We start from the raw sequence: 26704 nt of genomic DNA, 5'->3' as shown, positions 1-26704 counted from the left end.
TGCAGTTTGCAGAAACGCACTACAGTCCATTTAACTTGGTTTCCTATGGTACTAGTTCACATTCATGCATTTTGCGGTTGGTGCAATTTTGGAACGGGTCAGTGACTTTTTTCCCACGATTTGCGGCTAATAAACTTCAATGGAACTGCATCAGAAACGTAAGTGGTGTATTTTTGATGTGTTTTGCATTTTACGGTTCTTATTTTACCACTGCATATAGCTGGTTGCTAAGCAGGGGGCCGGGAAGACAGCCTCCGCGTCCTTAGCAACCAATGAGTCATCAGCTGTCAGCAGGGTTCCCACTGAAAGCTGAATGTAAATTTAAAAAAATTGCTGGCAAAATAAATCACGAAAAAAAACGGCTTGGGGTTCCCCCCAGGTCCATACCAGGCCCTTTGTGGGATCCCCTCCTCCTGAACCATACCAGGCCGCATGCCCTCAAAATGGGGGGGATGGGTGCTTTGAGGCAAGGGGGGTTATGTGCCCCCCACCCCAAAGCACCTTGCCCCCATGTTGATGGGGACAAGGGCCTCTTCACGACCACCCTAGTCAGTGATTGTCGGTGTCTGCGGGTGGGGGGCTTATCGGAATCTGGAAGCCCCCTTTAACAAGGGGACCCCCGGATCCCAGCCCCCAACCCTATGTGAATGGGTATCGGGTACATCGTACCCCTACCCATTCAACAAAAAATCTGTGAAAAGTTAAAAAAACAAGAGCCAGTTTTTGACAATTCCTTTATTAGTAAAATAGCTCTGAGCTGCCGTCTCTACAGATGCTGTCTCTCCCGTTGCCCTTGTCTTCTTCCTCGCCGCCACTGTCTTCTTCCTCGCAGCCATCGTCGCCTTCTTCTTCTTTTTTCTCATGTCGCCGTCTTCTTCTTCTTTTACTTCCTTGCTGGCGCCTGTTACCCGCAAAAAAGGGAAAAAAAAAAAAGCTGGTCTTGTCGCAAAGTTGTCTTCCTCCGTTGTTATGTTCCCCGCTGTCTGGCGCCTCTTATATAAGCATGGGGGGTTTCCATCCAATGGCGCCCCTCGTGACGTCACATGTCACCGGGTGACATCATTGGATGGGCATGCCCCATGCCTATATAAGAGGCGCCGGACAGCGGGGAACATAACAATGGAAGAACACAGCTTCGCGACAAGACCAGCTTTTTTTGTTTTTCAGCGGGTGACCGGTGGCAGAGAGGAAGTAGAAGAAGAGGGCGACCCAAGGAGGAAGAAGATGAAGGCCGCGGCAGCTGCGAGGAAGAAGATGACACCAGGAGATAATAGCTCAGGGAGAAAACTGTGGCGGAAGAAGATGAATCCATACTAGACCCGAAGGGCCTGGTATGGACCTGGGGGGGGAGCCCAACGCTGTTTTTTTTGCAACTTTATGTGCCAGTGATTTTTTTTTCTTTTTATTCAGCTTTCAGCAGGAACCCTGCTGAAAGAAGAATAGGGACACAGCGGTCGGCTTCCCGGCCCCCTCCTTAGCAACCAGTTTTATACAGTGTGTTTTACAGTGCGTTTAAAGAGAAAAAAAATGTAAAACGCAAAATGCATGAAAACTGCATGGAAAAACGCATAAAAAATGCTGGTTTAAAACCACAAAATGCACTGAAAAACTTGCCTGAAAAACGCATCAAGCGCAACTGCATAAATGTGAACCTAGACTTAAGAAATTAACCACACAATCTGTTTTTTTTATTTCTCTTGTTCATTATTTGTTATTTAAAGTGAGCATATTCTTATATTTACTGAGTAAAGTGAACATTCACTTGCTAGGTGGACAAACTTTATTCCTCAAAAGAGAAGTACAGACAAAACTTTTTTGGCCATACTTTTCCTTCGAACTGTAAGGGAACATTTACACATTCTATGACCCAGAATCAGCTAATAGTGGTATGTTTTTGTTTTGCTTTGTCTTTTTGAATACCACATAATTCTCATTTTAGTAAATATACCCAGGTTATTAAAGTCATCTCTACAAGATCATTGCTGCAAGATAATATTCAAGTAAAATGTCTGCCTATACTATATTGTTTTTATTAAAAATGAGGCACCAGGGAACAATCTTGTGCTTCTGTTGCTTAGGAACAAACTTGGACATTCCACATATCCCACATATCCTCCTCCATTCAGCAGCTGAAAAGCTAAAAAGGTTATTCTCAGCAAGGACATTGAATGAATATTAGCACAAGAAAATAATTTCAAAGCCAGAAAAAAAGGTATTACAGCTCTGAACCCAAGGCAACCCATAGATGATACAGTTTTTTTTTTTTTCATTCAGGCAGCGGGTTGAACAAAAACATTTACTTGATTTCCCCATCCACTCAATGTGTATGGGGCAATCCTTCCCACTGAGCTATTGTATTCTGACAGTGGGGAAGTTCCCCCACTGTGAGAATACTCTGATCAATGTTGCAGGCTATAGCCTGCAGCGCTGATCAAGTGGAAAAAATTTGTCAGGGCGGTTGTACAGAAGTTAATCGGTAGAACCTCCCTGCCCATACATGGATCAAAATTCACAGACACAGACATCATTGTGAATCTGACTGAAGAAATAAATCAATCTAGGAGCAAGCCAAAGACTACCATGTATTGAAAGATATAGAATGCTTGCATGAATGAGGCATGCATGAGGCAGGATATTCCAAAGGGGCCTTACATATATCAGAAAGCAAAATATGGTACAACAAAGAGTGAGTTCTCTACTCCAACCTGGAGCAACAAATCTTCATACAGGAAATGATGGGCAAATTGTTCTTATCCAAAGATGTTTTATTTAAGGCTGGGTTCACACTATTGCGAATTGCATCCAATTCGCAATAGCAGGAGATTGTGACCGGCTCTCTATGGAGCCGATTCACATATTTCCGATGCGGCTCCAGTGCGAATTTGCAGAGGAACCCTGTGCATCTTTTAGTCCTTTGCAGATCTGAAATCAGCCCAAAATTCGGGCTGAAATCAGACCTGAAATGGTGAACCAAGACGCACAGGACCCCTGCTGGGTGCTGCATAAGCATTAGGTGTGAACCGAGCCTCAATGTTTTAATCATAGTCATCAAATAAAAAATCTTTGAAAAAAATAACAATTCGTCCATCTTTTCTTGCATAAGGTTTTATCCTTTTGGATTGGAGCTGGGCTTTAAGAAAACTGTAAGATTGAAAATGTCATTGTTACACTATTGTTATTATATACAACAAGTTTCCTGCCTAATAAAACAAATTAGGTTGCTACCGCAATTTAGTGTGTGGATGTAAGGAGGCAAAATATCCACTCACGACAGGTTAGAGCAATTCACCAGAGACACCAGCGCTAAAGTGTTGTAGTGTTATAAAGATCCTTAATTTAGCGTTAGAATCATACTAGATGAATGTAATGGTTTCAAATATATAAAGATAACCCTAACATATACCTTCAACAGAAATGTCTTGAATTGCAAAACGCAGAATAATTGTCCAAATCATACCCAAGGTCATCTTCAAATTTCCATCAACAATTTCTATGGGAAAAGAATTAAATAACCAAAATAGTTTATTTTGGATTTTAAATGCAGATTCATTTTTCATATTGTGTTACTATTTACATTAGGGACATATTTTAAGATGAGCTTTTAAAGAAAACCAAAATGCCTGGAAAAAAAACATGGATAGCATACAGTAATTTTACAGGCTACATAACTGTAAAGTAATTCTTCTCTATGTACAGACAGATTTTAAAATAACTAAGTCAAACTGCTGAATATTTTTCCTTATAAAAACAGTGGTATACAGTATGTCTACATCTTATTAAAATCAATTTAATGTCATCTCTGCAAGACTGTCAAAACCAAATAATGGTCCTATCTGACTGTGTCTTAGCCTTGTCTGACTAGCCCCCCTAGGATTCTGGTCCAGTCAATTGGCTTCCAAATATCAAGTATGAATTAGTAGTAGGGGGAGAAGTACACCAAAGCGATTTTATTTAAACTAGTATAAACTAGTAAAAACAAGTAAAATATGAAACCCAAAGATCAGCACATCAGATTGTTTCACTAAAAGTTTCATGATTTCATTAGAGATGTAAAACCACATACACAGATATAGCCTGCCTTTGCCCATGTTTTACCTCCTAAATAGAATAAAGATACTTTTATGGAAGCAATCCAACATGCTGACCTTCTGCCTTAATCTGCTTCATGTACCAGGAGTACACTGAGGGGTCTATTTATAAAGGATTCACTATGCCATTCGCACATTCAAATGTTTGCTGGACATTTGTCTGTCTGCATTTTACAGCATTAGGCTATCAGTTTCAAAGAGGATTCACCCTATGCGTAACATGGTTAAGTCTTGTTTGAGGTTAAATGTGACAAGCAAATTGTGTTTGTCATTGCAGTTTGTCCATATTATGTTAAATGCTGATGATGATGAACCTTGATTGATTTTAAATAACATGCACAAACCTTGTTTGTATTTAGACCCTGTCTATTATGTTGTATGCTGATGGGTGAATCCTCTTTGAAAATGATAAGAAAATAGGATGTACAAGAGAGAGCAGCAGGCTGATGAGCTCATCTCTCTGACACTTTGTTCTTTCCTCATATCAGCAAGCATCTTACACTACTGCACAACTGATTGGCTCCTTGTGATGATTTTTCCTATCTCAGGCTGAGCTCTGCTGTACAAGGACTATAAAAGGCTGATATCCAAATCAAATGCAAGTGCATGCCATGCTTGCATTTAAAAAATAAATAAATCAACAAACAATAATACAGAGATGCGTTAATTTCTGCCTTTTATACCTGCCTGAAGAATTAGGACCTTCACTCACCTTTTACCGACTGCATAATCCTGGCCCTCCCCCCTCCCTTTTAGGGTCAATTCACAGTTCAGGACTCACAGAAAATAATTGTTTTCTATGTGTTATATTCACACTGTAATGCAGCCCGGAGCTGCGCTGCAGTGAGCTGCGATAAAATGCAGACATGTTGCAATTTATGGCAGCATACAGTACTGGATCGCATGTCACTGTACAGCATCAAATTTTATACACATGAAATAGTTGAATCAAAACAAAACAAGGGAACTGTAGGATGCACTGAAACACACATCACACTGCTCCCTACTGCCAGGCTCACTCCAGCCAGAATGGATAGTTGCTGCACACTAAACCGCTACAGTTTAGTGTGCAGCAACTGTCGTGGCAGTGTGAACAGGCCCTTAAACTTTTTAATAACATTTTTTTGGGTGGCAAGCACCTTTTCCTCAACAGGTGCTTACTCACACTTCCTCACCTAGGAAAGGATGATGTTGCCGGTGGTCACTGTAGTATTTTTATTTTACATTTACATCTACAGATCTATGGATTTAGCTATTAGCAGATGCCAACTCACAATTTAGAAATCCTTTATTCCTGCAAAGCAGGATATTTAACATGTGCGCTAATATGGCTGCTTCCATGTACTATACATTTATAACTGATAGACAAGAATAAAAATACAACATACAAATCTCTTTTACATGCATATGTAAAGAGTAACTCCACTTTTGTTGAAACAAAAAAGGATTTTAACAAACTTTGTTACATATTTCTTCCTTTTGTTATTCGGAGAAATAGCTGTTTGTTTGTCTGTATCCAGACTCTAATGGAAATGATTTTATAATTATTATCAATCAGTTGCTGCTCTTTTGGGGTTTCTAATGAGGAAAGTGGTAGGGTCTGCGTCCCTTTGGATGTAATTTTCTTAGGGAATATCTCACCCAAAATAGCATTTTTGTTGCTGGGAATGTCCAAAATCTGACTTGTATCTTAGTGCAGACTTCTAGGAAAATCACTAAGACAATTACACAAGCAGAAAATGGCATGCCAGGTTGCCATATTGCATTTTACATAAAGTAATAGAGCTGCAGATTGAAATAGTAATGACATATAATTTTTAATAACATGCAATTACAACATGACTTGTGTAGCAATTGTATATGCTATATTTTTTTATTTGCTATTTTTTTTCCCACAAATATGGAGTTACCAGTCCAGGGCTACTACCTACCCTCAGCACCAATAGACACCAGTTTCACTCCTTTGCTGGCAATATAGTCCAAAGCTTTATTGACATTTGCAATCTTGTGGAAGCGCATTTTTCCTTTGTCCGGTTTAGGCAGCCTCTCACCTGCAGGAGCAGAATGTGTATATGAAAGAAAATGGAATGGCAGTTTTCAGTGGTTTAGAAATTTCCTTTCAGTGTTTTACAGATATATAATATTTGAATAAGACGTGTATATATAGCATTTTCCTTATGATACATCTGCCACTAATATTACAATGTTCACAGGGAAAGATGCTATTTATATCCTAATTAGCCTTGTAATATACAAGGGAAATAATTATTTGAAACCCTGCAGATGTTGTAAGTTTGACCACTTACAAATAAATGAAGGGTCTATCATATTTATCATAGGTGTATTTTAAAGGGGTTGTAAACCCTTGTGTTTTTTCACCTTAATGCATCCTATGCATTAAGGTGAAAAAACTTCTGTTACTGAGCAGCCCCCCAGCCCCCCAGCCCCCTTGTTTTACTCACCTGAGCCGTTCGTTCCCACAGCAGAGACACGCTCTACCTCTCTGCCCAGGGATCTCGGCTCTTGATTGGATAGATTGATAGCAACGCAGCAATTGGCTCCTGCTGTCAATTAATTCCAATGACGCGGGTGCCAGGGACGGGGCCGAGTCCGGCATTCTGTGTCTATGGATGCAAATGCTGGACTCGGGAGTGCGCCCGCACGGTAACCCCCAGGGAGAGCATTTCTCCTAGGGGGTTTACCAATGCGGGGAAGAGCCAAGAGCACCATTAGGGGACCCCAGAAGATGATGATCAGGGCCACTCTGTGCAAAACGAACTGCACAGTGGAGGTAAGTATGATATGTTTGTTTTGTTTTTTTTTTAAGAAATGTGGATTTACAACCCCTTTAAATGACAGAGGCAGAATATCAATCAAAAATCCAGAAAAAAACACAATACAAATGTTATAAATTGAGTTGCAGGTCAATAAGTATTTGATCCCCAAGCAAAACATGACTTAATACTTGGTGGAGAAACACTTGTTGGCAAGCACAGAGGTAAGACATTTCTTGTAGTTGGTTGCCAGGTTTGCACACATCTCAGGAGGGATTTTGGTCCACTCTTCTTTACAGATCTTCTCTAAATCTTTAAGGTTTCTTGGCTGTCGCTTGGCAACTCGAAGTTTCAGCTCCCTCCATACATTTTCTATAGGATTAAGGTCTGGAGACTGGCTAAGCCATTCTATGACCCTAATGTTCTTTTTCTTGAGCCACTCCTTTGTTGCCCTGGCGGTATATTTTGGGTCATTGTCATGCTGGAAGACCCATGCACAACTCATCTTCAGTGTTCTGGCTGAGGGAAGAAGGTTCTAATCCAAGATTTTACAATACATGGCCCCGTCCATTGGCCCCTCAATGTGACAAAGTCGGTCTGCACTTTTTACAGAGAAACAGCCCCAAAGGATGATGTTTCCACCTCCATGCTTGACTGTAAGGATGGTGTTTCTTAGGGTCACAGTCAGCATTTTTCTTCCTCCAAACATGGCGAGTCGAGTTAATGCCAAAGTGATACATTTTGGTCTCATCTGACCACAGCACTTTCTCCCAATCCTTCTCTGAATCATTTCGATGTTCATTGGCAAACTTTAGAAGGGCCTGTACATGTGCCTTCTTGAGGAGGGGAACCTTGCGGGAGCTGCAGGATTTCAATCTATGGCGACGTATTGTGTTACCAATGTTTTTTTTGGTGACTGTGGTCCCAACTGCTTAGCGATAATTCACAGGCTCCTCCCATGCAGCTTTGGGCTGATCCCTCACTTTGTTCATGATCATCCTTACTCCATAAGGCAACATTTTGCATGGAGCTCCAGACCGAGGGCGATTGATGGTTATTTAGTATTTCTTCCATTTGCAAATAATCGTTCCAAGAGTTCTCTCCTTCTCACCAAATTTTTTGCTGATCATCTTGTAGCCTATTATAGCCTTGCGCAGGTCTACAGTCTTGTCCTTGAAGTCCTTTGACAGCTCTTTGGTCTTACTCATAATGGTGAGGTTTGAATGGAAGAAAGAGAATCTGTGAACAGGTGTCTTTTATACACATAAGGAGTTGCCATTAGGAGCACCTTCTTAAATTGCCAGTCTGTGGGAGCCAGAACTATTGTTGGTTGGTAGGGGATCAAATGCTTATTTTACTCATTGAACTACAGCTCAATTTATAGCATTTGTACCATGTGTTTTTTTCTGGATTTTTGGTTGATATTCTGTCTCTTTAATTTAAAATACACATATAATAAAAGTTATAAAACCTTCTTTTATTTGTAAGTGAGTAAACTTACAAAATCTGCAAGGGATCAAATAATTATTTTTCTCACTGTACACATCTATGGATTGCTGTACCAAAGAACCTCTGCTGTATCTGGGTTTGGAAGAAAGCATCTGTATTTCACACGCCTGAAGAAATATTTCCTTCTGGTGAATGCAGCTGTCGTTACTCACTAACACTTTTGGCACCAGTTTAAAGCATCAGCATGCAACATTGAGCAAAGTGCCTATGTACAGTACCTATGTGTACTGACACCTGTATCCACAATGAAAACAAAATGAAGCTGGATAACTTCAGCATAAAAGAGATCAGCCATCTATGGACACCCTGGTATTCAATAATGCATACAAGCTCCCAGGCATTGAGTCCCTTTTGCTAGGAACTCCATCTCACCAAGCCATTGTTAAAAAATGTATCATGAACAAATCTTTCATAATGTATTCCATGCAGATCCACATTTATGAAGGCATCTGTGCTCATCTACTAGAAGTATGGCGAGTAACCTAGTTCCCATAAAGACTCAGCCGTGGCCACATTTTAATAAAGGTTAAAAAATTATACTGTATGTCAGTAAAATAAACGCACTAGAGTTTGAATTGTGTCATCCTAATAGATGTGATAAATTTAATTTTAGTCTAGTCATTAGTACTTCTTTTTTAAACCAAACTAGTCAACTAGACCTTTGACTAGCATACTCAAAACTCATAGAGGCTAGTGAAAATGTCTGTGTAGTCCCCAAGCAGGGTCGAACTGACTATTCGGGCACTTGGGCACTGCCCGAGGGCCCCATGCCACTAAGGGGCCCCATCAGAGATGCCAGCCTCAATACAATGAGGGTATGTATGTAAAAATTTGTGTTTTTTTAAAAATCCCAAGATTATAGCTGCCCCTCCTCTCCAGTACCTTTTCAGTGTGTGTATGTGTATTCTGTGTGTGTATACTGTGTGTGTATATTGTGTGTCTGTGTGTGTATACCGTATGTGTGTGTATACTGTGTGGCCCCATAATCTATTGCCTGGGGGCCCCATAATCTCCTATTGCCTGGGGGCCCCATAATCTCTATTGCCCGGGGGCCCCATAAACTTCTCCTATTGCCCGGGGACCCCATAATCTCCTATTGCCCGGGGGCCCCATGAGTTGTCAGTCCGCCCCTGTCCCCAAGCATTTGGGATCCAACCAAAATTGGAAGCATGCAGCCTGTAACATTTCTTATATTGATAATAAATGTTAACACATTCTTCCTTAAGCTAGCCATAGATAGTTTACATGGCAGTAGAATGTTAGCAAACAGTGCCGAAAGATATTTCCTGCCCTTGACACATTGAACGTGTACTCTAAACCAAGATATCAACATATTTTATGGCAAGGGGAACTAGAGGCTATCCACTGAAATATTTAAACCCGGCATTAGCAGAAGTGAGCAAGGGACATCATTTTGTGCTGTTGTTACCACATAGATGACCTGACTAAAATTAGAATAGGTACTACTGAAAAAAATATTTAAAGTGAGGATGCATTCGAAAATAATCCAACTAACAGTCTTTAGTTCTCAATTAACAACCTACAAAATGCACAGAGAAAAACAAATCAGACCAATATTTAGTGTGTCCTCATTTACACTATTGCAGTAGGGTTATGCATGCTTCCACAGCGCATCGTCATACTCGTTACATGTGATTGTGTGATGCAGTGCAACTCATTCTGAATGGTACACCAATGCATCTTGTTAACGGACATGTGTTGCATCATAGCTTGGAGCAACACAATTATATGCACTGTAGTTTGCTTCCATAAATGCTATATGTACCTTTTTTGGTGTGTAACCAGCCCATTCAAATAACATGCATGTAAAAATGTAAATGGGTCCTTAACCACTTCAGCCCCGGACCATTTGGCTGGCCAAAGACCAGAGCATTTTTTGCGATTCGGCACTGCGTCGCTTTAACTGATAATTGCGCGGTCGTGCGACGTTGCTCCCAAACAAAATTGACGTCTTTTTTCCCCACAAATAGAGCTTTCTTTTGGTGGTATTTGATGATCACCTCTGCGATTTTTTATTTTTTGCACTATAAACAAAATAAGAGCGACAATTTTGAAAAAAACGCATTATTTTTACATTTTGCTATAATAAATATTCCCCAAAAATATATAAAAAAACATTTTTTTCCTCAGTTTAAGCCTATCCGTATTTTTCTACATATTTTTGGTAAAAAAAAAAATAAGCGTTTATTGATTGGTTTGTGCAAAAGTTATAGCGTTTACAAAATAGGGGATAGTTTTATGGCATTTTTATTAATAATTTTTTTGTACTAGTAATAGCAGCAATCAGCAATTTTTATCATGACTGCGACATTATGGCAGACACATCGGACATTTTTGACACATTTTTGGGACCATTGTTATTTATACAGCAATCAATGCTATAAAAATGCACTGATTCCTGTGTAATTACACTGGCATTGAATGCGGTTAACCACTAGGGGGCGGGGAGGGGTTAAGTCAGTACTAGGGAGTGTTTTCTAACAGTAGGGGGGATGGGCTAGCTGTGACACGTCACTGATCTCTGCTCCCGATGACAGGGAGCAGAGATCAGTGACACTGTCACTAGGCAGAACGGGGAGATGCTGTTTACATCAGCATCTCCCCATTCGTCCTCTCCGTGAGGCGATCCCGGGTATCCCCGTGGCGATCGATTCCGCGGGACCCGCGACCCGACTCACGGAGCTCCCGGCCGAAACGCATGCCGCCGGCGGCACGCACGCAATGGCACGGCGGCAAATTCAAAGGGACGTACCTGTACGCCCATTTGCCTGGCTGTGCCATTCTGCCGACATACATTGCGTGTGCCGGTCGGGAAGTAGTTAAGGATTAAGGATTTTGCAGGCATAAGGTCCAGTGCATGAGTAACAATTACAATAAATAGGTGCTAACGATCAAAAGGATAACATATAGGTTAAAATACAATAATCAGTAAAACAAGTAAGCAGCCATCTTCTTTGTTATTTAAATATATTACATGTTATGTCTGATTATATGTAATATATGTTTTGTTTGATTAAGAGCAGTATTTACTAAGAGATGTTAAGAACACAAGTATGTGGTGTTTTACTTAGCAAATTAAATAATGAGTGAATAAGGTATTATGAAAAGCATAAATTAAAGAATATAGAGGGATAGGGGAAGCTGCGAAGTCTGCAAGTAATGGTGTCACCCAGGAATGTCTTAAATCTTCTCATAATAAGAACACCCAAAGTAAATAGGTTGCAAGAATGATGCATAGCTAAACTTTGTACTATCTCAAGAAAGTGGAGCAAGCATTTAAAAAGCTCTTTTCTTTTGATTTTAAAGCTTAAATATGTCTTTGGTTTATCAATGCTAAAACAGGTAAAAAAACTTTTTTTTTTTTTTTTTGCAGTGAGCAATGGCGAGTTCACCTTCTATCTACAATGACCACTAATGTTAAGGGACACCACTATTTATACGGTATATGTTACTTTTATGTTTTTTTTTTAACTTAAATTCAAGACTTTCACTAAAAATTATGTGCAGAGCAGGAGGGTGTAAACATGGTCTGTCCATGGCATCAAATAAGTTGGGTATGCCATATTATTTTTTGCAATATATAAAACATTCTACAATTTAGGGATCACACCAATGTAACACAAACTGTAGGTATAATTATTTTGAACAGGGGTTCCCTGAGACCTGAAAATTATTTCAAGGTTTCGGGGGTTGAGAAAGGCTGGTATAAAAACTCAAAGCTGAATTTCTCTTAGTTTGTGATATACTTAATATTGTTACATGACTGTCTGACTTTATCATGGAGTATTAAAATTGTGCCTGCTCAGTTAATATTTCTAGATGCCGGCTGCAAGAGAAAGTACCAGTAAGTATGAGTTACTTGCTGATAAATGTCTGAACTTCTGCTGAGATCTCTGAGGGTAATTTTTCCCACCCCTGGCCAATTTTTCTGTGGGCTGTGGATGATCCCTCTATTTAAACCAACAAAAATGTCTGGTAAGGTCAGTAAATCAACGCAGTTTTCCTTATTTGGAAAGGTTCCTGAGAGAATTTTATGATTTTAATTAGTTATCTAATATTGTGACATATTAATGTGTCTAAGCAAAATTTTGTTTTAAATGGACTGTGGAAGTGTTCAAATCTTGTTACCCTCTCTATGTCACAGTGACCATTGTCATTGAAGCAGGAAATGGTATGCAATCCAAAATGTTACAGTTGTCTGTAGAATAGGGATAAAGAAGAAATCTATCATCTGCTGTGGGGAAAGAAGCCTAAATTGGAATTTTTCCTGCACTTTTGGAGGATTGCATCTTAGGGAAAGTAAGGCAAATCTCCCCAATGGGACACAAAAACCTAAATAGACAGGTATTTTAACCACTTCAGTACTGCGCTATAACCAAAAGTTGGCTACAAGCACGATACTATAGTTCTGGGAGGGCGTACATAGACGTCTTCTCAGAACCCCACCCCCTCTGCGCTGCCTGCAGCGTGCATCAGCTGTGCTCTGTGACTGGTGTCCTTCAGACACAGCTGATCACAGATCAAGGTAAAGTGCAAGTCATAGTGGCCATTTACCATGTGATCAGTTGTGTCCAGTCACATGTAAACAGACTTGCCAGTTATTGGCAGTCCTTTCTTCACGTGCTGTGTCTCTGGGAGGAAAGGAGTGCCGATAACCGGCAAGCTTGTCAGCATGCTGTTTATGTTGATAATCAAGGCAATGATCATCAGTGTCCTGATGATCAGTGCAGCCCCATCAGTGAAGCTTATCAGTGCCTATCAGTGCAGCTTATCAGTGCCCATCAGTGCAGTTTACCAGTACCTATCAGTGCAACCTCATCAGTGCCACCTCATGCCCAATTTGGATATTTTCTCTTATGGGTGTACTCACTTTTGTTGTCAGCGGTTTAGACATTAATGACTGTGTCTTGAGTTATTTTGAGGGGACAACAAATTTACACTGTTATACAAGCTGTACACTCATTACTTTACATTGTAGCAAAGTGTAATTTCTTCAGTGTTATCACATGAAAAGATATAATAAGATATTAACAAAAATGTGAGGGGTGTACTCACTTTTGCGAGATACTGTACATGCCTCCTGCATGTATCCTTACCTGTCAAATATCTCCCCTTTTACTGTTTGTAGCCCAGCAAAACTCCGGATTCTGTGGGCGAAGTTGTGCTGTTAGTAGACTCCCCGCCCACCTCTACACTCCCCTTGGCAACATATATTTTCTCCTGTGTATTTCTTACACTGAACTTCTGCTGGTCTCGTGGATTATGCCCCATGATCACTAGCATCCAGTCAAAACCCAGGAAAGGCACCACATGACTTCAACATGCCCAATCATGCTGAGGTGTGGAGTCGCCAATCCTGGGAGAGCTGAAGAAGAAAGGAGAGGGGATGTGAAGTAGACAGAATGCCTCTCTCACGCCCGTTCACGAGATAAGGAAATCACCTGTCCGTCACAGCAAGGGGGAGGAAACGGATACCTATTTCTCTGTGTGTTCATTTTTTTTTTTTCTGAAAAAAGATACAAAGATTGCTCAGTGCTGGATTAACTCTTTGTGGCAAGACTGGGCACAGATGACTTGACATCCTATACTCTAAAAGGTACAAGCCTTAATTTAAAAAAAAAGTTTTCAGATTTACATCCACTTTAACAGAAACATATAGGTGTATGGGTTTCAGTCTGGATCCAGCACTAGGCAGCACTCTAACGTACAGCAACAACCAGGACTGCCATTACTTTTGTCCCTGCTGAACTGCTAAAATGAAGCAAATTATTCTTTAAAGCACTTACCAGAGATGACCTCAAGCAAGAGCATCAATTTAAGGCCATTTCTGAAATCTTCCTCTATATTTTCAATTTGTGTGCCAGCTTTCCTCAGGTGAGAGTTGCACCAGGCTGTGAAGGTCTATAAAAGAAAACAAATTAAAGGAATAGGTATAGTTACAATGATCCACGTGTAGACGTTTTTAAAATAATAAATCAACCCGAATAAGCATAAGCATACCCGAATAATAATAAAGAAGCTTGATACTTGCTATTGAGACTGCAATAGTGTTTTCCTTTGGTGGGAAAAATGAATAGCAGTCAATAAAAGGTCTGTGTTGCTGAAATTCAAAGATAAATTCTAGCTGAGTTGCTAAGCAATTTATTTTTGAGATTTCTGGAGCTGATTCTCATGTTATCCAGTGCAGCAGCCGATAGTCATGGCACACTAGCGTATTGTAGCTGCATAGATACGCAATGTAATCAGCTACAGCAGCAACTCTATATCCAGCAACACATTGCCAGGGTAAAAAAAACTGAGAGATTTGTAGCTGCTACAAATTGCCAGGCTGACATTTCCTTAGGCTACATTCAGACGGCTAAATAGAAGCGGATTGTTTGCTGCATTCAGAGGTGGCTAAATTCTGCCTCTGAACAATGCAGCACTCTGTACTATAGCTACATACAAACTGGGCAATTAGCTGCAGCTAGTTTGTTTGTGGCCAAAACTGCAAACAAATGCAGATCCTCCACACACACTGGCTGCATCCAGGATTGGTTAGAGGCGTGTAACTGCTGAGATGAGCGGTTACATTCGCTTATTCTTGCTGACAGCGAGCACAGACTGCTGCTATTCAGCCACCTAAATGTAGCCTTAGGAAGCTAACCTGAAAACAACTGGGTTATACAAGATTTTTTTAAATGCATTTAGGACAAGTGAGCAAGCTTGTGCATATATAACATACATAAGTACGACAATCCTGCTTGTAATGTAAGAAAATCAGCATACCAATATGAATACTGCCAATGCTGAACTGTTTTTTAAAGATACAAGTTTCTGAGAATGTTTATGTAGCAAAGTCCCGGGGCCCCTGAAGCCCAATGGTGACCTCCAGAGTAAAGGACAGGTGACATCCTTCAGTGTAGAGTGGGTTACAAGGCATGAAGACGAACAGGTGGGTGCAAGACACTTTTTGAATGCAAAGAGATTTATTGTCTCTTAAACAGAACTGTGGGAGAGAGGATTAGGGCCAGGACACCCTTAGGTAGATGCAATTTTAATTGGCAGACTCCGAGACTTCTTTAGGTAGACAGCTATACAGGTGAAGGCCTCCAGCCGGACACCACTTCTGTATAGGTAGGACTGCTGTCTCCTATGGCAACAATCTTGTAGCTGTTACTAACAGTAAAGGTATTCAACTTCAACAGTTCTCTTTACCCCACACCCACTCACTGTGGGTCTTCAATCAACAAGCTCCCAGTCTCTCTCACTAGACTTCAGATCCTCTAGCCACTTGATCCCCAGAGCTCTTTCACTGTAGCACTCAGTATTTTCCTCAAGCGCCACCCCCGCTTCACTGCTGGGTCCCTGGCTTGGCACTCACAGATACTCCTCAAGCTTCACCCCTGCTGGCATGTTAGGTCCCTGGCTTGGAACTCCACAAGCGTCACCTCTGCTGTCCCACTGGGTCCCTGACTTGGCACTTGCTGATGCTTTCCCACTTCTTCACCGTCCCCGGTTGGCGAGAAGTCTGCTCTGGTACTGGCCCCAGCATACTCACAATGGTCTCCAGTAGCAAGGTGGATGGTCCCTTTGTGGCGACAGCTTCCCCTCCACCTCTGACCACGACTGGTTCCCCAGCCAGCGGAACCGCTACATCTGGTTGGACTACAAGCCCGCAGTCCCAACCCTACTTCTGGATAGGCTCTCAGATAGCCTAGCAGCCAGATGTCCCAGGGATAGGCCTTAGGTTTCTGGCCTAGCAGCCTGGGGCAATACAACACACGTCCACCCAGACAGCTGTCCAGGTGGCACAGAACCCCGATCACCTGACTCCACACAAATAAATAGGTTTTCCTAGCAGGCCAAGGGACCCAAGAAAATCCCTGCCTATTGGCTGAGACACCCCATTCATTCCTAATCTGTCCTTGCAATGCCCTTGTCTTATCTAATGTCACTAGACACCCGGCCATCTAGTGACAGAAGAGAGAAGTGCAGCAATTCGAAAATTAGGGAAAAATCAATTGACCTCCTAACAATTGGCCAAGACAACTATCACTTGGCAAATAAATTTAATAGCAACCCTGCCTAAACATCAGGGTGCTACATCTATCATGTATTTTTGGCATCAAAAATACTGAACACAAGTGATTTTTAATCACACATATGTATTTTGCACTGATACTTAAAGCATAAGTAATATTTCAGCACACATTTTTCAATCCAGAAAATGATCACACATGATACACTAGTAGCTACTCACATTTAAGCTCAATGTACCCCATATACTAATCCATTACCTAATCTTTAAATTTAAATTTTAACCTCAAGCCAACCCCCAAACCCTAATTCTTTAATGCTTTTGCAAACCAAAATAATTGAAACTTTGATGCAGAGACCAAATTTAGCATCAGTATGTATCAGTTAAAGCGGTAGTAAACCGCGGCTGTAAAAAAAACCAAAAAAAAACCACCTGTAAGGCCATTGCATAATGTTCTAGTATGCATCACATACTAGCACATTATGAAATACTTACCTTGGAATGAAGCTTGCAGCAGTGTGCTGTCACCGCTGAGAGGGCTGACATCTTCTGCCGGTCTTTCTTCTGGGTTCAAAGGGTTCGGGTTGCATGCGCACGGTAGCCCTCAGTTCCGGCACAAAGCTCTGAAGGTCCGGCAAGGTATGCCAGACCTTAGGAGGGCATGCGCCGGTGATGTAACTGGTTGTATCCAGGGTGAATATCTCCTAAACACTGCACGTTTAGGAGATATTCATTTTACCTACAGGTAAAACTTATTATAGACTTACCTGTAGATAAAAATCACCAAGCAGGCTTTACTACCGATTTACCTTGTTGTCAACACAGTTGACAGTGAGGTCTGAAAACCAGGAAGACACACAGGTGCACATTCTTATTAACATGCTCACAGCATATGGCATTGTGCATAAGGAACCAACATAGCCTGAACATAGCCCCAAAACCTAATCCTAATGGCCTGTACACACAAACCGAAAATTAGAAGCGATCGTACGGTAACCTGATCATATCATCCAATATTATCTGATTGGACAAGCACGAAAGTTTATCTCGTGCGATACCAGATCGTACGATTTTCATTTAATCAGTACAGTTGTCGTTCGATAATACAATAGAAATACACTACAACACATTACATCACTTCCGATTTTTTATTCTGTCGTACGAGAATTTTCGTAACCTTAGTAAACTCTTCATTTTTAATATGTGACTAGAATGCAAATGGACGATCTGTCGTCCGATTTTCATATCGTGTGTACGGGCCATAAACCTCAACCTGACCTTAACTTTACCTAAATTATACCAAAAACTTGTGCTCTAAACCTTACCTCAAACAATTATTATCAGTTATAGGAAGAATCCTATCACCAATAATAACTAAAATGTAAAGTAAGCCTATAGTAGTGCCAAAAGCACTATTGTTCCAAAACGTTATAGGCCTGACCAAGTATATTCTATCATTTGCTAAAATGTCCACTCTCTGAATGCAAATAATTGGTTATTTTTGTATAACTGCTGTTATCTCTCACTGCTACATGTTGCATTGCTTTTCTTTAGTTACCTGGATCACTAGCAGGCCTGCTTGATTTTTAAAGAAGAAATGATGGAGGCATCTATTATGTCAGATATGTATTTGTTAAGTTATTTAGATGATATGTTGCAGTATTAGAGAATCCTAAAAAAAAAGGGCTTTGGCAGTGGTCTTATGCATACAGACTAGATGAATGATAAAACAGAGATGTCTGTAGCAACTAATCAGATGTCAATATTAAATCTGTAACACTCAAGAGAAATGACATTGGGGATTCGTTCAGTCATAACTAAAAATATAACTAATTCCCTAAAGCATGATACAATATACTGGTATGGCACATTAGTTCAATAAAGCTATCAGAGAAGATCATACATAGAATGTAGGAAGGGGGCAGTTGCGTGTCATGATTTTTGGGATTCGGGGAATATAGTAAAAGATGATAAGATGGTAATTCATTTTAAAAACAAATATCTTTTAGGTTCTTCATCACTTCAACTGAGCCCTGTGTCTTGCAATGGTAGAGTTTTACTAATGTCATGTTTTTATAGTCTTGTCAAGTCTAGATCCAGCTTGCTGCTTGCTTTAAAAATCTTTCAATCATATTTTCTTTTCTGAGGTGTCTGGTCAACTAGACAAATCTGTCAGCTTCCTAGAAAGCTATTTATAGGGTAACGTTATCCTGGAGAGTCCCAAAGAGGGTTTATGGGAGGTACACTGTACAACATCTTGGAATGAGAGAGCTTGGCTATTCCATACCAAAGGAACAGGCAGCTGGGAGATCCAATTACTGTCTGCAATGTGGTGGGCTAACATCTTCCTGAAGTTTTTATGGTAGTAATGCTCTTTTTGTGGCACTGCATACCATATCATATGACACCTTTTCTTCAGCCAATAATAAATGTTTCATGTTACTGACAATGTATACATTTGAAGCACTTTAATTCACCTCAATGCCCATTTTACTGTGTAATATTAACATGAGTTGTTTGTAAGACTATTAATCAAAAAGAAACATGAAAGATAGGAATAAAGAGGAATTTGTATTACTACAATAATCTTAAAAACAAAATTTACAAAGCTAAGTTTTTGCCACCTTTGCCATTACCATTCCCTTAGATTATCACCATTGTAACTGAAATGTAAATATATAGAATAGATTAACAATGTTTATCCTGGATTACCCTCTGAACTGAGTTAATGCAATGGGGACAAGGCCTTAGCCATAGCTATTTAAACATGAATAGAAGGACCATACTACAGAAAATTACAAACGTGCATTTTGAATTAAAATATCCAAGGCACTTTGATGACCAGATCACCAAATTAACTTTATTGTCTAACAATACAGGCAATCACATTCAGGGTTGTTATGTGAAACCTGTCAAGAAAAAAATATAGGACCTGACCTATGAGACATACTTGTTCCATGTCAGTGACCCGCCAAGTTGTAGTTGAAGGATAAAAAGGATAAAGTCCTAGATCTTGCACCTTTAAAGACAAGCCAGCAACTGCAGCTCCTTTATTTACAGTATATTCAACAGTTTCTTTTAAGGTTCCACCAACATAATTTCTAAATTTGGTAATTGTCCACATTAATACACTTCAGAAAACTGGCCACAAAGTTTACTATTACTATTATTGTTTACAGTCTGTAATATCTACGCCTTATAAACTATTTAAGAAGATTATTTTGTTCCAATTTTACACAAAAATAAGGCTTACTAATTTGAAAATAAAATATATGTATATAGGATGTAGTAATGTAGAAAGGTAGTACAGACTTTACAAATGGGGATTGCTCAGTAGAGGCAGAAAGGTGTCAGCTCATCAATATATAACAATATCAATCAAAAACCTATTTATTTTTTATTTCAAGTTAAATTACTTTTACTATACATGTCCAACCAGCATAAAAATAATTAGTGGTGTGTCTGGGGAGCAATGTGATAAGTTTGTGGAATATTAAAACTAAATATTTCCTTATATCTGAACCACTAGGAAGATTTTCTAAAGCTCTGGCTTGTACTTGCATAATGCTATTTAAAAGTAATTAGGGAAACATATTTACTTATATCCATCAACAACCCTTTTTTTATATTCTCCCACATTTTCACAGCATTAGTTCTGCCTGTGCCCTGCTCCTGTGCCACCATGTTTAAAAATTACATTATTGATGGCCAGCTTTCTCTTTCTTGTCCCCTGTGCCGGGCTACCAAAAAATGTTGGCCCCTTTTTGATTCAGGATTTGTGCTCCATGCTGCTGATCTCCTGCAGACATTTCCTGTCCACATGCGCTGACTCCAGCAGCATCTGCACATCACTGGATGGGCTTCCAGATGGTGACAACAGTAAACCATGCCTGCACAATGTGTGTTGGCACAGATGCATGTAGTCTCCACCAGGGGTATATGCAATGGGTCACAACACAAGAGCACAACTGGGAAAAATATGTCATCCCATGACAGGATATGCAAAACAAGGACATTTTGGCATGATCATCAGGTGTAATAATAATTAAAAGCAGCACATTTTTAAATGTTAAAGCATTTTAGTTCTGCAGTCAGTTTAGACTTACTGATAGCTATACTTGAAATTACATTTACCAAAAAACTGCAAGTGCAGGTAAGTGGCTGCTGTACATAAAAACAAATTGTGCAACTTTGATCAAAGTTAAATAATGCCCTTGTTATGGGTGTAGGTCATTTATGTACCTTCTGAAGCCTGACAGAAAAACTCCCAGAGATCACATCATCCCGTCCTGCCTTGTTGCTAGGTTGTTGTTAAGGGGCTCCTTGCTCTTACTGTTCACCTCCACCATAACAGAAGCAAGCTATTTCTCCCTTTTAAATTTCCTCATATGCGCTTTCTCTCTATCCAAACTCAGTAGCTCTGAACTCAGCGTTTGAGAGCTCACTCCTGTGATGCTATGGGTGAACAGTAAGAGCTAGGAGTCTTTTAAGAAGCCCTAAGCAACAAGGCAGGACAGGATTCTATCGCTAGGACTTTTTTAGTCAGGCTTCAGGAGGTACATAAATGGCCTACGCCTACACAAAGGAATTATTCAGCATTGGTGAAAGTTGCATAGTTTGGTTTAATCTAATATGTGATTTTAAAGGAAACTTGGACATGGAGGTATCCAGAAATTGCTGGTGACGACCTCTTTTTTAAATACAAGTTGCCTGAATGTCTCTGATGTTACTACTTGGATAAGACGGTAATACAAGAGATCCAGAATGAACTCAAAGATCCTAAATGTTTTTTTCTTCTAGGCTACACTCACAGCACTTTAGCTACCCTTCTATTGCATTACTTCCCTCCCTCTCACCTTCCTTTCACTCTTGCTTTACACTCTCTAAGTTTTTATTTTTTGCTTTTATCTCCCTAATGCCTTTTCTCTTTTGCTTTACTGTATGTTGCTGCTTTCCAAATCTACCATACACTTGCTCCATTTTACCATTCAAGTGGATTGGTAGTACCCCCTGTTACCATTGGATTGGAATTTTGTTGGCTACAGTTCAGGGCCCTAGGATCTTGAGACCTTTTGGAATGCACTTGTCTCTCATTTTTGAGCTAGGCCTTGCTGTAATATTCTCATATTATGAAGATCTAACTTCTATTCAGGGATCACTGCATATTTATTAGAGCCCTGTGCTTTTTGTCCCATGTTTGCATTCCATCTAGGACAAAGTATTGTGCCTTTCTACTGTATGCTTTTTTTTCTAAAAACTATAAAAATATATGCCTGATCCTGCACTCCCGGGTAGCGGGCATGAGTGCGCACCATGTGTGGCTTGCTTCCGTTGTGGTTAGTCACAGGGGGAGCCGATGGGTGGCTACTGTGGACTCGACGTCCGCCAAAACCTGCTGATCATTTGGTACACAGGCAAAATGGCAGTCTGCCTATGTAAACAAGGCAGACATGGATCATGTGTTCCTGCAAAGCTGTCTTTCCCTAGTACAAGCATCTCTCCCACAGTAAGAAGACATCAGCTAGACACACAGTTAACCCTTTGATTGCTCCTAATGTTTAACCCCTTCCCAGCCAGTGTATAGCAGTGACAGTGCATATTTTTAGCACTGATCACTGTATTAATGCCACTGGTTCCCAAAAAAGTGTCAAAAGTGTCAGTTATGCCGCGTACACACGAGCGGACTTTACGGCAGACTTTGCCCGGCGGACTTTTCGATGTACTTTACGACGGACTTTCTGAATGAACGGACTTGCCTACACACAATCCACCAAAGTCCGTCGAATTTGTACGTGATGACGTACGACCGGACTAAAACAAGGAAGTTCATAGCCAGTAGCCAATAGCTGCCCTAGCGTGGCTTTTTGTCCGTCGAACTAGCATACAGACAAGCGGACTTTTTGACCGGACTCGATTTCGACGGATTGATTTAAAACATGTTTCAAATCTAAGTCCATCCAACTTTTGAGAAAACAAAGTCCGCTGGAGCCCACACACGATTGTATTGTCCGACGAAATCCCGTCTGCCGGGCAAAGTCTGCCGTAAAAAATATTGTTTTTTTTTTTTTTTTTTGTTTTTTTTAATTGTCTGTCTTTTTTTGTTTAGAGCGCAAAAAATAAAAAATGCAGCAGTGATCAAATACCACCAAAATAAATCTCTATTTGTGGGGAAAAAGATATACATTTTGTTTGGGTACAGTGTCGCTCAACCACGCAATTGTCAGTTAAAGTAACTCAGTGCCCTATCGCAAAAAAATGGCCTGGTCAGGAGGGCGGGGGGGGGGGGGTTAAATTGCTTTCATCTATTGAAATAAATATGATCATGCCCACTATACAAAACCTGATGTAGCCTCAAACCAAACTCTGCTTACTGTATTCAGGCCAATATGTCACAATCTCTGCCAACCAACTGTGAACTGGGCAGTCAGCTTAGTAGACACTTTTAGACCAGCTGGTTTATGGGCACTTGGCAGGGGTCAGAACTGTCTGCTAAGCGCCCATAAAATGTGGCAGTATAAATGAGGCCTTAAAATGCAGTTCCAGAAAAGTGACATTAACCAATAATTTGTTAATGCTATTCAAGAAACATTGCTAAGCACCAAAGGCATTCTTCCAGTTGGCTTATATCTGAGTTCTGTATAATCCTTTGCAGCCATATTTTAAAAAATCTGCTTGTGTGTGTGTAGGGGGGGGGGCACCCTGCAGTAACTAATCATTCCATCCAAAAGTTATATTTGCTGACCTAGGAATCCAAATGCAAATATCTTACCACTAGAGTCCAAGAGAGAAGCCCTAGTCTGCAAATGCAAGCTTTAGGTTCAAAACAGAACAAATAACAAAGGATAGCTCATTAAAATATAAAATAGCTAAACCAACTTTTGCTGCAATATTCAACTTGAATTAAGAGTTTTAAACCACAGTGCTTTTTTTCTGCAGATAGATGTTCTCAGTCTGTTGGCCACCATTATTCAACCCAGCTCTTCTGAGCCCAGGTCTTCCAGGACACATCCCACCCTGTGACTGGACAGTGAAAGTAGAAGCGGCACAGTAATGAGTTCATCTCTATCTCTCTCTTTTCTCTCTTCCTATCAGCATGCTTCTAAAGCCTCGTACACACGATCGGACTTTAAACAAACTTTTCCGTGGATTTCTGTCCAAAGGGCATTGGCCGTGAACTTGTATTGCATACACACAGCAGGACTTTTTAGGCAACAAACGCGAACGTAGTGACATTTCAACGTACTGACGACACTTAAAAAGAGGATGTTCAATTCTCCGATGCCACCCTTTGGTCAAATTCTGTATTGCTGTCTGATCTTTTGCATTGGTTCTGAGCATGCATGTTTGTACTTTGTACTAAAGTCCGATGGTTTTGTGTATATACGATTGGACTTGCCGACGTAGGACTTTTGTTGCTGCCAAGTTTGTCTGTTCGCACAGCCAACATTTGTCCAATGAAAACCGAAAAAGTTTGTTCAATAGAGTGTACACATGGTCGGATGTTGCCTTAAAACAGCTAATTTGCACGTTTGTTGTCAAAAGGTCCGATCGTGTGTATGGGCCTTTAGACTGATAGGTTCCTATCTCTGCTGTACAAAGACTACAAGAGGCTGAAACTAGGTCAAATTTGGAGAATTATATGGCCTGCATTTAAAATATATATATTTAGTGATGTATTAATAATTACAGAGCTGCACTAATTTGTATCTTTTATATTTGCCTAGAGTTCACATTTAACTCTAAAACTCCACTTAGTAGTAAAGCTACCTTAACCCCTAAGACATGCTAACAGTGATTGTCAGCAACAAAAGTTTGATATGCCAAGTCATTACCATGTCAGCACCAGCGTATTTATTCCAAACAACATTTTTCACACATTTTAGTCTGCTTAGTTCATCTCGGGCAATGCACACTGTATTCGACCAGCTAGTTCTTATTTCAAACACTGAAAAATTATGCCTATTTTCTTTTATCCTTAAATTTGTATTTTTGCCATTTTTCTCTTTGTTTGCATATGTTTGAATTGACATCTCAGTTAAAGTGGTATTAAGCCAAAAATCAAACATTTGATATATTGCAGCTTACCAGTTCTTAGATGTGATGGCCGCATTAGTTTTCTTTTTTAAAATTTATTTCCTTTATTTTCAGCTGTGATCCAGCCAGTAAGTCTGTTGTTTTTCAACAAAACAAGCTCTCTTGCAAATGTATCAGTTGGAGTGTTCAGACAATCTATTTACCACTGACTGGGGCACTTACAATGATTAGATACAATTTATTCCTGTAAAACCTTTATCTCAAAAGAAAAAAAAACGTAGCTGTGACTGCTTGTGTAACTGCAGTGTGAGCTAGATTTTGGCTTCAATTTGTTAGTGTATCCAAAACCTGCTAGTACATATAATATTCCCCTCCCCTAAACTGACAATGCTGCTGTCCAGAGATGCCCTGTGTGCCTTTATCTAGAGTGGGAACACTCTAAATAGGAGGTGACCAGACCACCAGGTGAAAACACCGAGAAAAAAAAGAAAACTAACGCAGTCACCATATCTAATGATTGATAAGCTGCAATATATTACATTTTTGGTTTTGCATTTAATATCGCTTTAAGCTTTACATTGGTTGCTTTAATGATCCATAAATAACTTGGCAACTAAAGTAGAAAGCTTTAATAATGGAAGCAGCATGCTGGCATACTATACAAGTGAATGTTAACTGTGGGCATAGGTTTTAAAAATGACAGTTTGACCTTTTGAATTTGATTGGCTGTTCTGTGAAAAAACAGACAGTTCATATTTAGGACCTTCTAACAGATAAAGCCCTATATTACTACAGACAGACATGCTACAATTGTTTTTCCAATCGTGAAATCAGTTGGATAGAAAAAAATCTTTGCAAGGTGTCCTCAACTAACTATCCTTTCTAAAGCCTAAAATCTATCTTCCTATCCCTTGTATTTCAATCTATATCCTAATTAAGCCATTTAAAATATCCATATGACCTCATGCCCCTATCTTTCTCCCTTCCCTACCCCTCCTCTACAGAGGAGGAATCTGGAGCTAATTTAGACATTACCTTTAAAGGATCCACTGTCCAGAATAGCAGCTGTTACATGATGCTAAATTCCTCTGGCTACTTCCCTTACACACGCAAACCATTATAGCTCAGAACAGCGGCTTTACAAGAGAAACTCTTGGTGGGTATATCTGTATGGACACTAGACTCTCTAAAGTAATATTTAGAAACTAAACATTGATGCAGCCTTTTGGTTCCCACAAAAGTACTTTAAATCCAAAACATAAATACATTAGGCCTTAGGCATTTACCTAATAGCATTGCTGTATGATATATGCTATTACAAATATTGGCTCTTTTCCTGTTGCTGTATATCAAACTATTGCTTGATTTACGTGGTTTACGTATTAAGGGCTAAGTCGCCTATCTTGGGAATCCTGACTTTAGGGCTGTCCTTTTCTTTTTTTTAATATAACTTTATTTTGTAGAACAAAGCCCAAATTCCTCCAACTCACCCTCCTCCTCAAAAGGATATATTTAATCACATGTAACCAAAGATAGCCAGTATATATGCCATGACTGAGTATATGTTTGGTGCATTGTTCGGTGAATCCATTGTAATAAAATCTGTTATTTTGAGATGCTGGTGTAACAAAGGAGTTGTCTGTTCACATATTTTCCTGTATGTAATCAAACAAACTCAGGCCAGACATTTGCAGCAGTCATGGCCCCAGCCTGTTTAGGTCTGGCCAGATCATTTTATTCCTAATGGAAGATGATTGGGTGGGGAAGAGCAAATGGAGCTTTATTCTATAAAAGTGGATAAAATATGTTGTTGTGGCTCTAACTTTAGTCCACCATCCAAATAACAGGCTGCACACCAAAGACATTCAACTCAAGCCAAGGATTATTGCAATGACAGCACACTCCCAGATAGCAAGGATAACTTGTCACAAATTTGTGGCAGTGTTGAATTGGAACTTTTGTTAACCTGCTGCATATTTTCACTAGCAAGTTGAACACTTGCAGAGCGCTTGAATCACAAGTTCTAGTTGACACTTTTCCAATTTGTAGCAAATTTGCATGACATGTCTCTAGCAAGAGAAAAGTTGCAGTGGTGAGTCTATAGGCAGAGTTCTGTTGCACAACATAACTGAACTGAAGCAGACTTGCAGAATGTTTTCAAAGAAAGTTGATCTGGAGTCATGCAATGCGGACTTGCTGCAATTGTGCAACACACTCATTTTCAAATTGCAGCTCAACTGTTATCTGGGCTGCTCATT

At 40.0% G+C, this 26704-nt stretch overlaps 1 protein-coding gene across 2 annotated transcripts in view; it reads right to left on the bottom strand.

Moving 5' to 3' along the window:
- ACTN3 (actinin alpha 3) overlaps window positions 1-26704 on the bottom strand; it is a 128772-nt gene that overhangs the window by 49601 nt on the left and 52467 nt on the right. For both annotated transcript variants that reach the window (XM_073605149.1, XM_073605150.1), the window contains exons 2-4: window positions 14179-14293; window positions 6020-6139; window positions 3404-3490 (exon numbers count right to left, since the gene is read on the bottom strand). In XM_073605149.1, coding sequence (XP_073461250.1) covers window positions 3404-3490; window positions 6020-6139; window positions 14179-14293 — 322 coding nt within the window. The remainder of the gene's footprint in view (window positions 1-3403; window positions 3491-6019; window positions 6140-14178; window positions 14294-26704) is intronic.

This window comes from Aquarana catesbeiana, linkage group LG11 (assembly GCF_042186555.1).
Source record: "Aquarana catesbeiana isolate 2022-GZ linkage group LG11, ASM4218655v1, whole genome shotgun sequence".
Lineage (NCBI taxonomy): Eukaryota > Metazoa > Chordata > Amphibia > Anura > Ranidae > Aquarana > Aquarana catesbeiana.
Note: the sequence above shows the minus strand (reverse complement) of the source record. Positions and strands in the feature narration are given on the sequence as shown.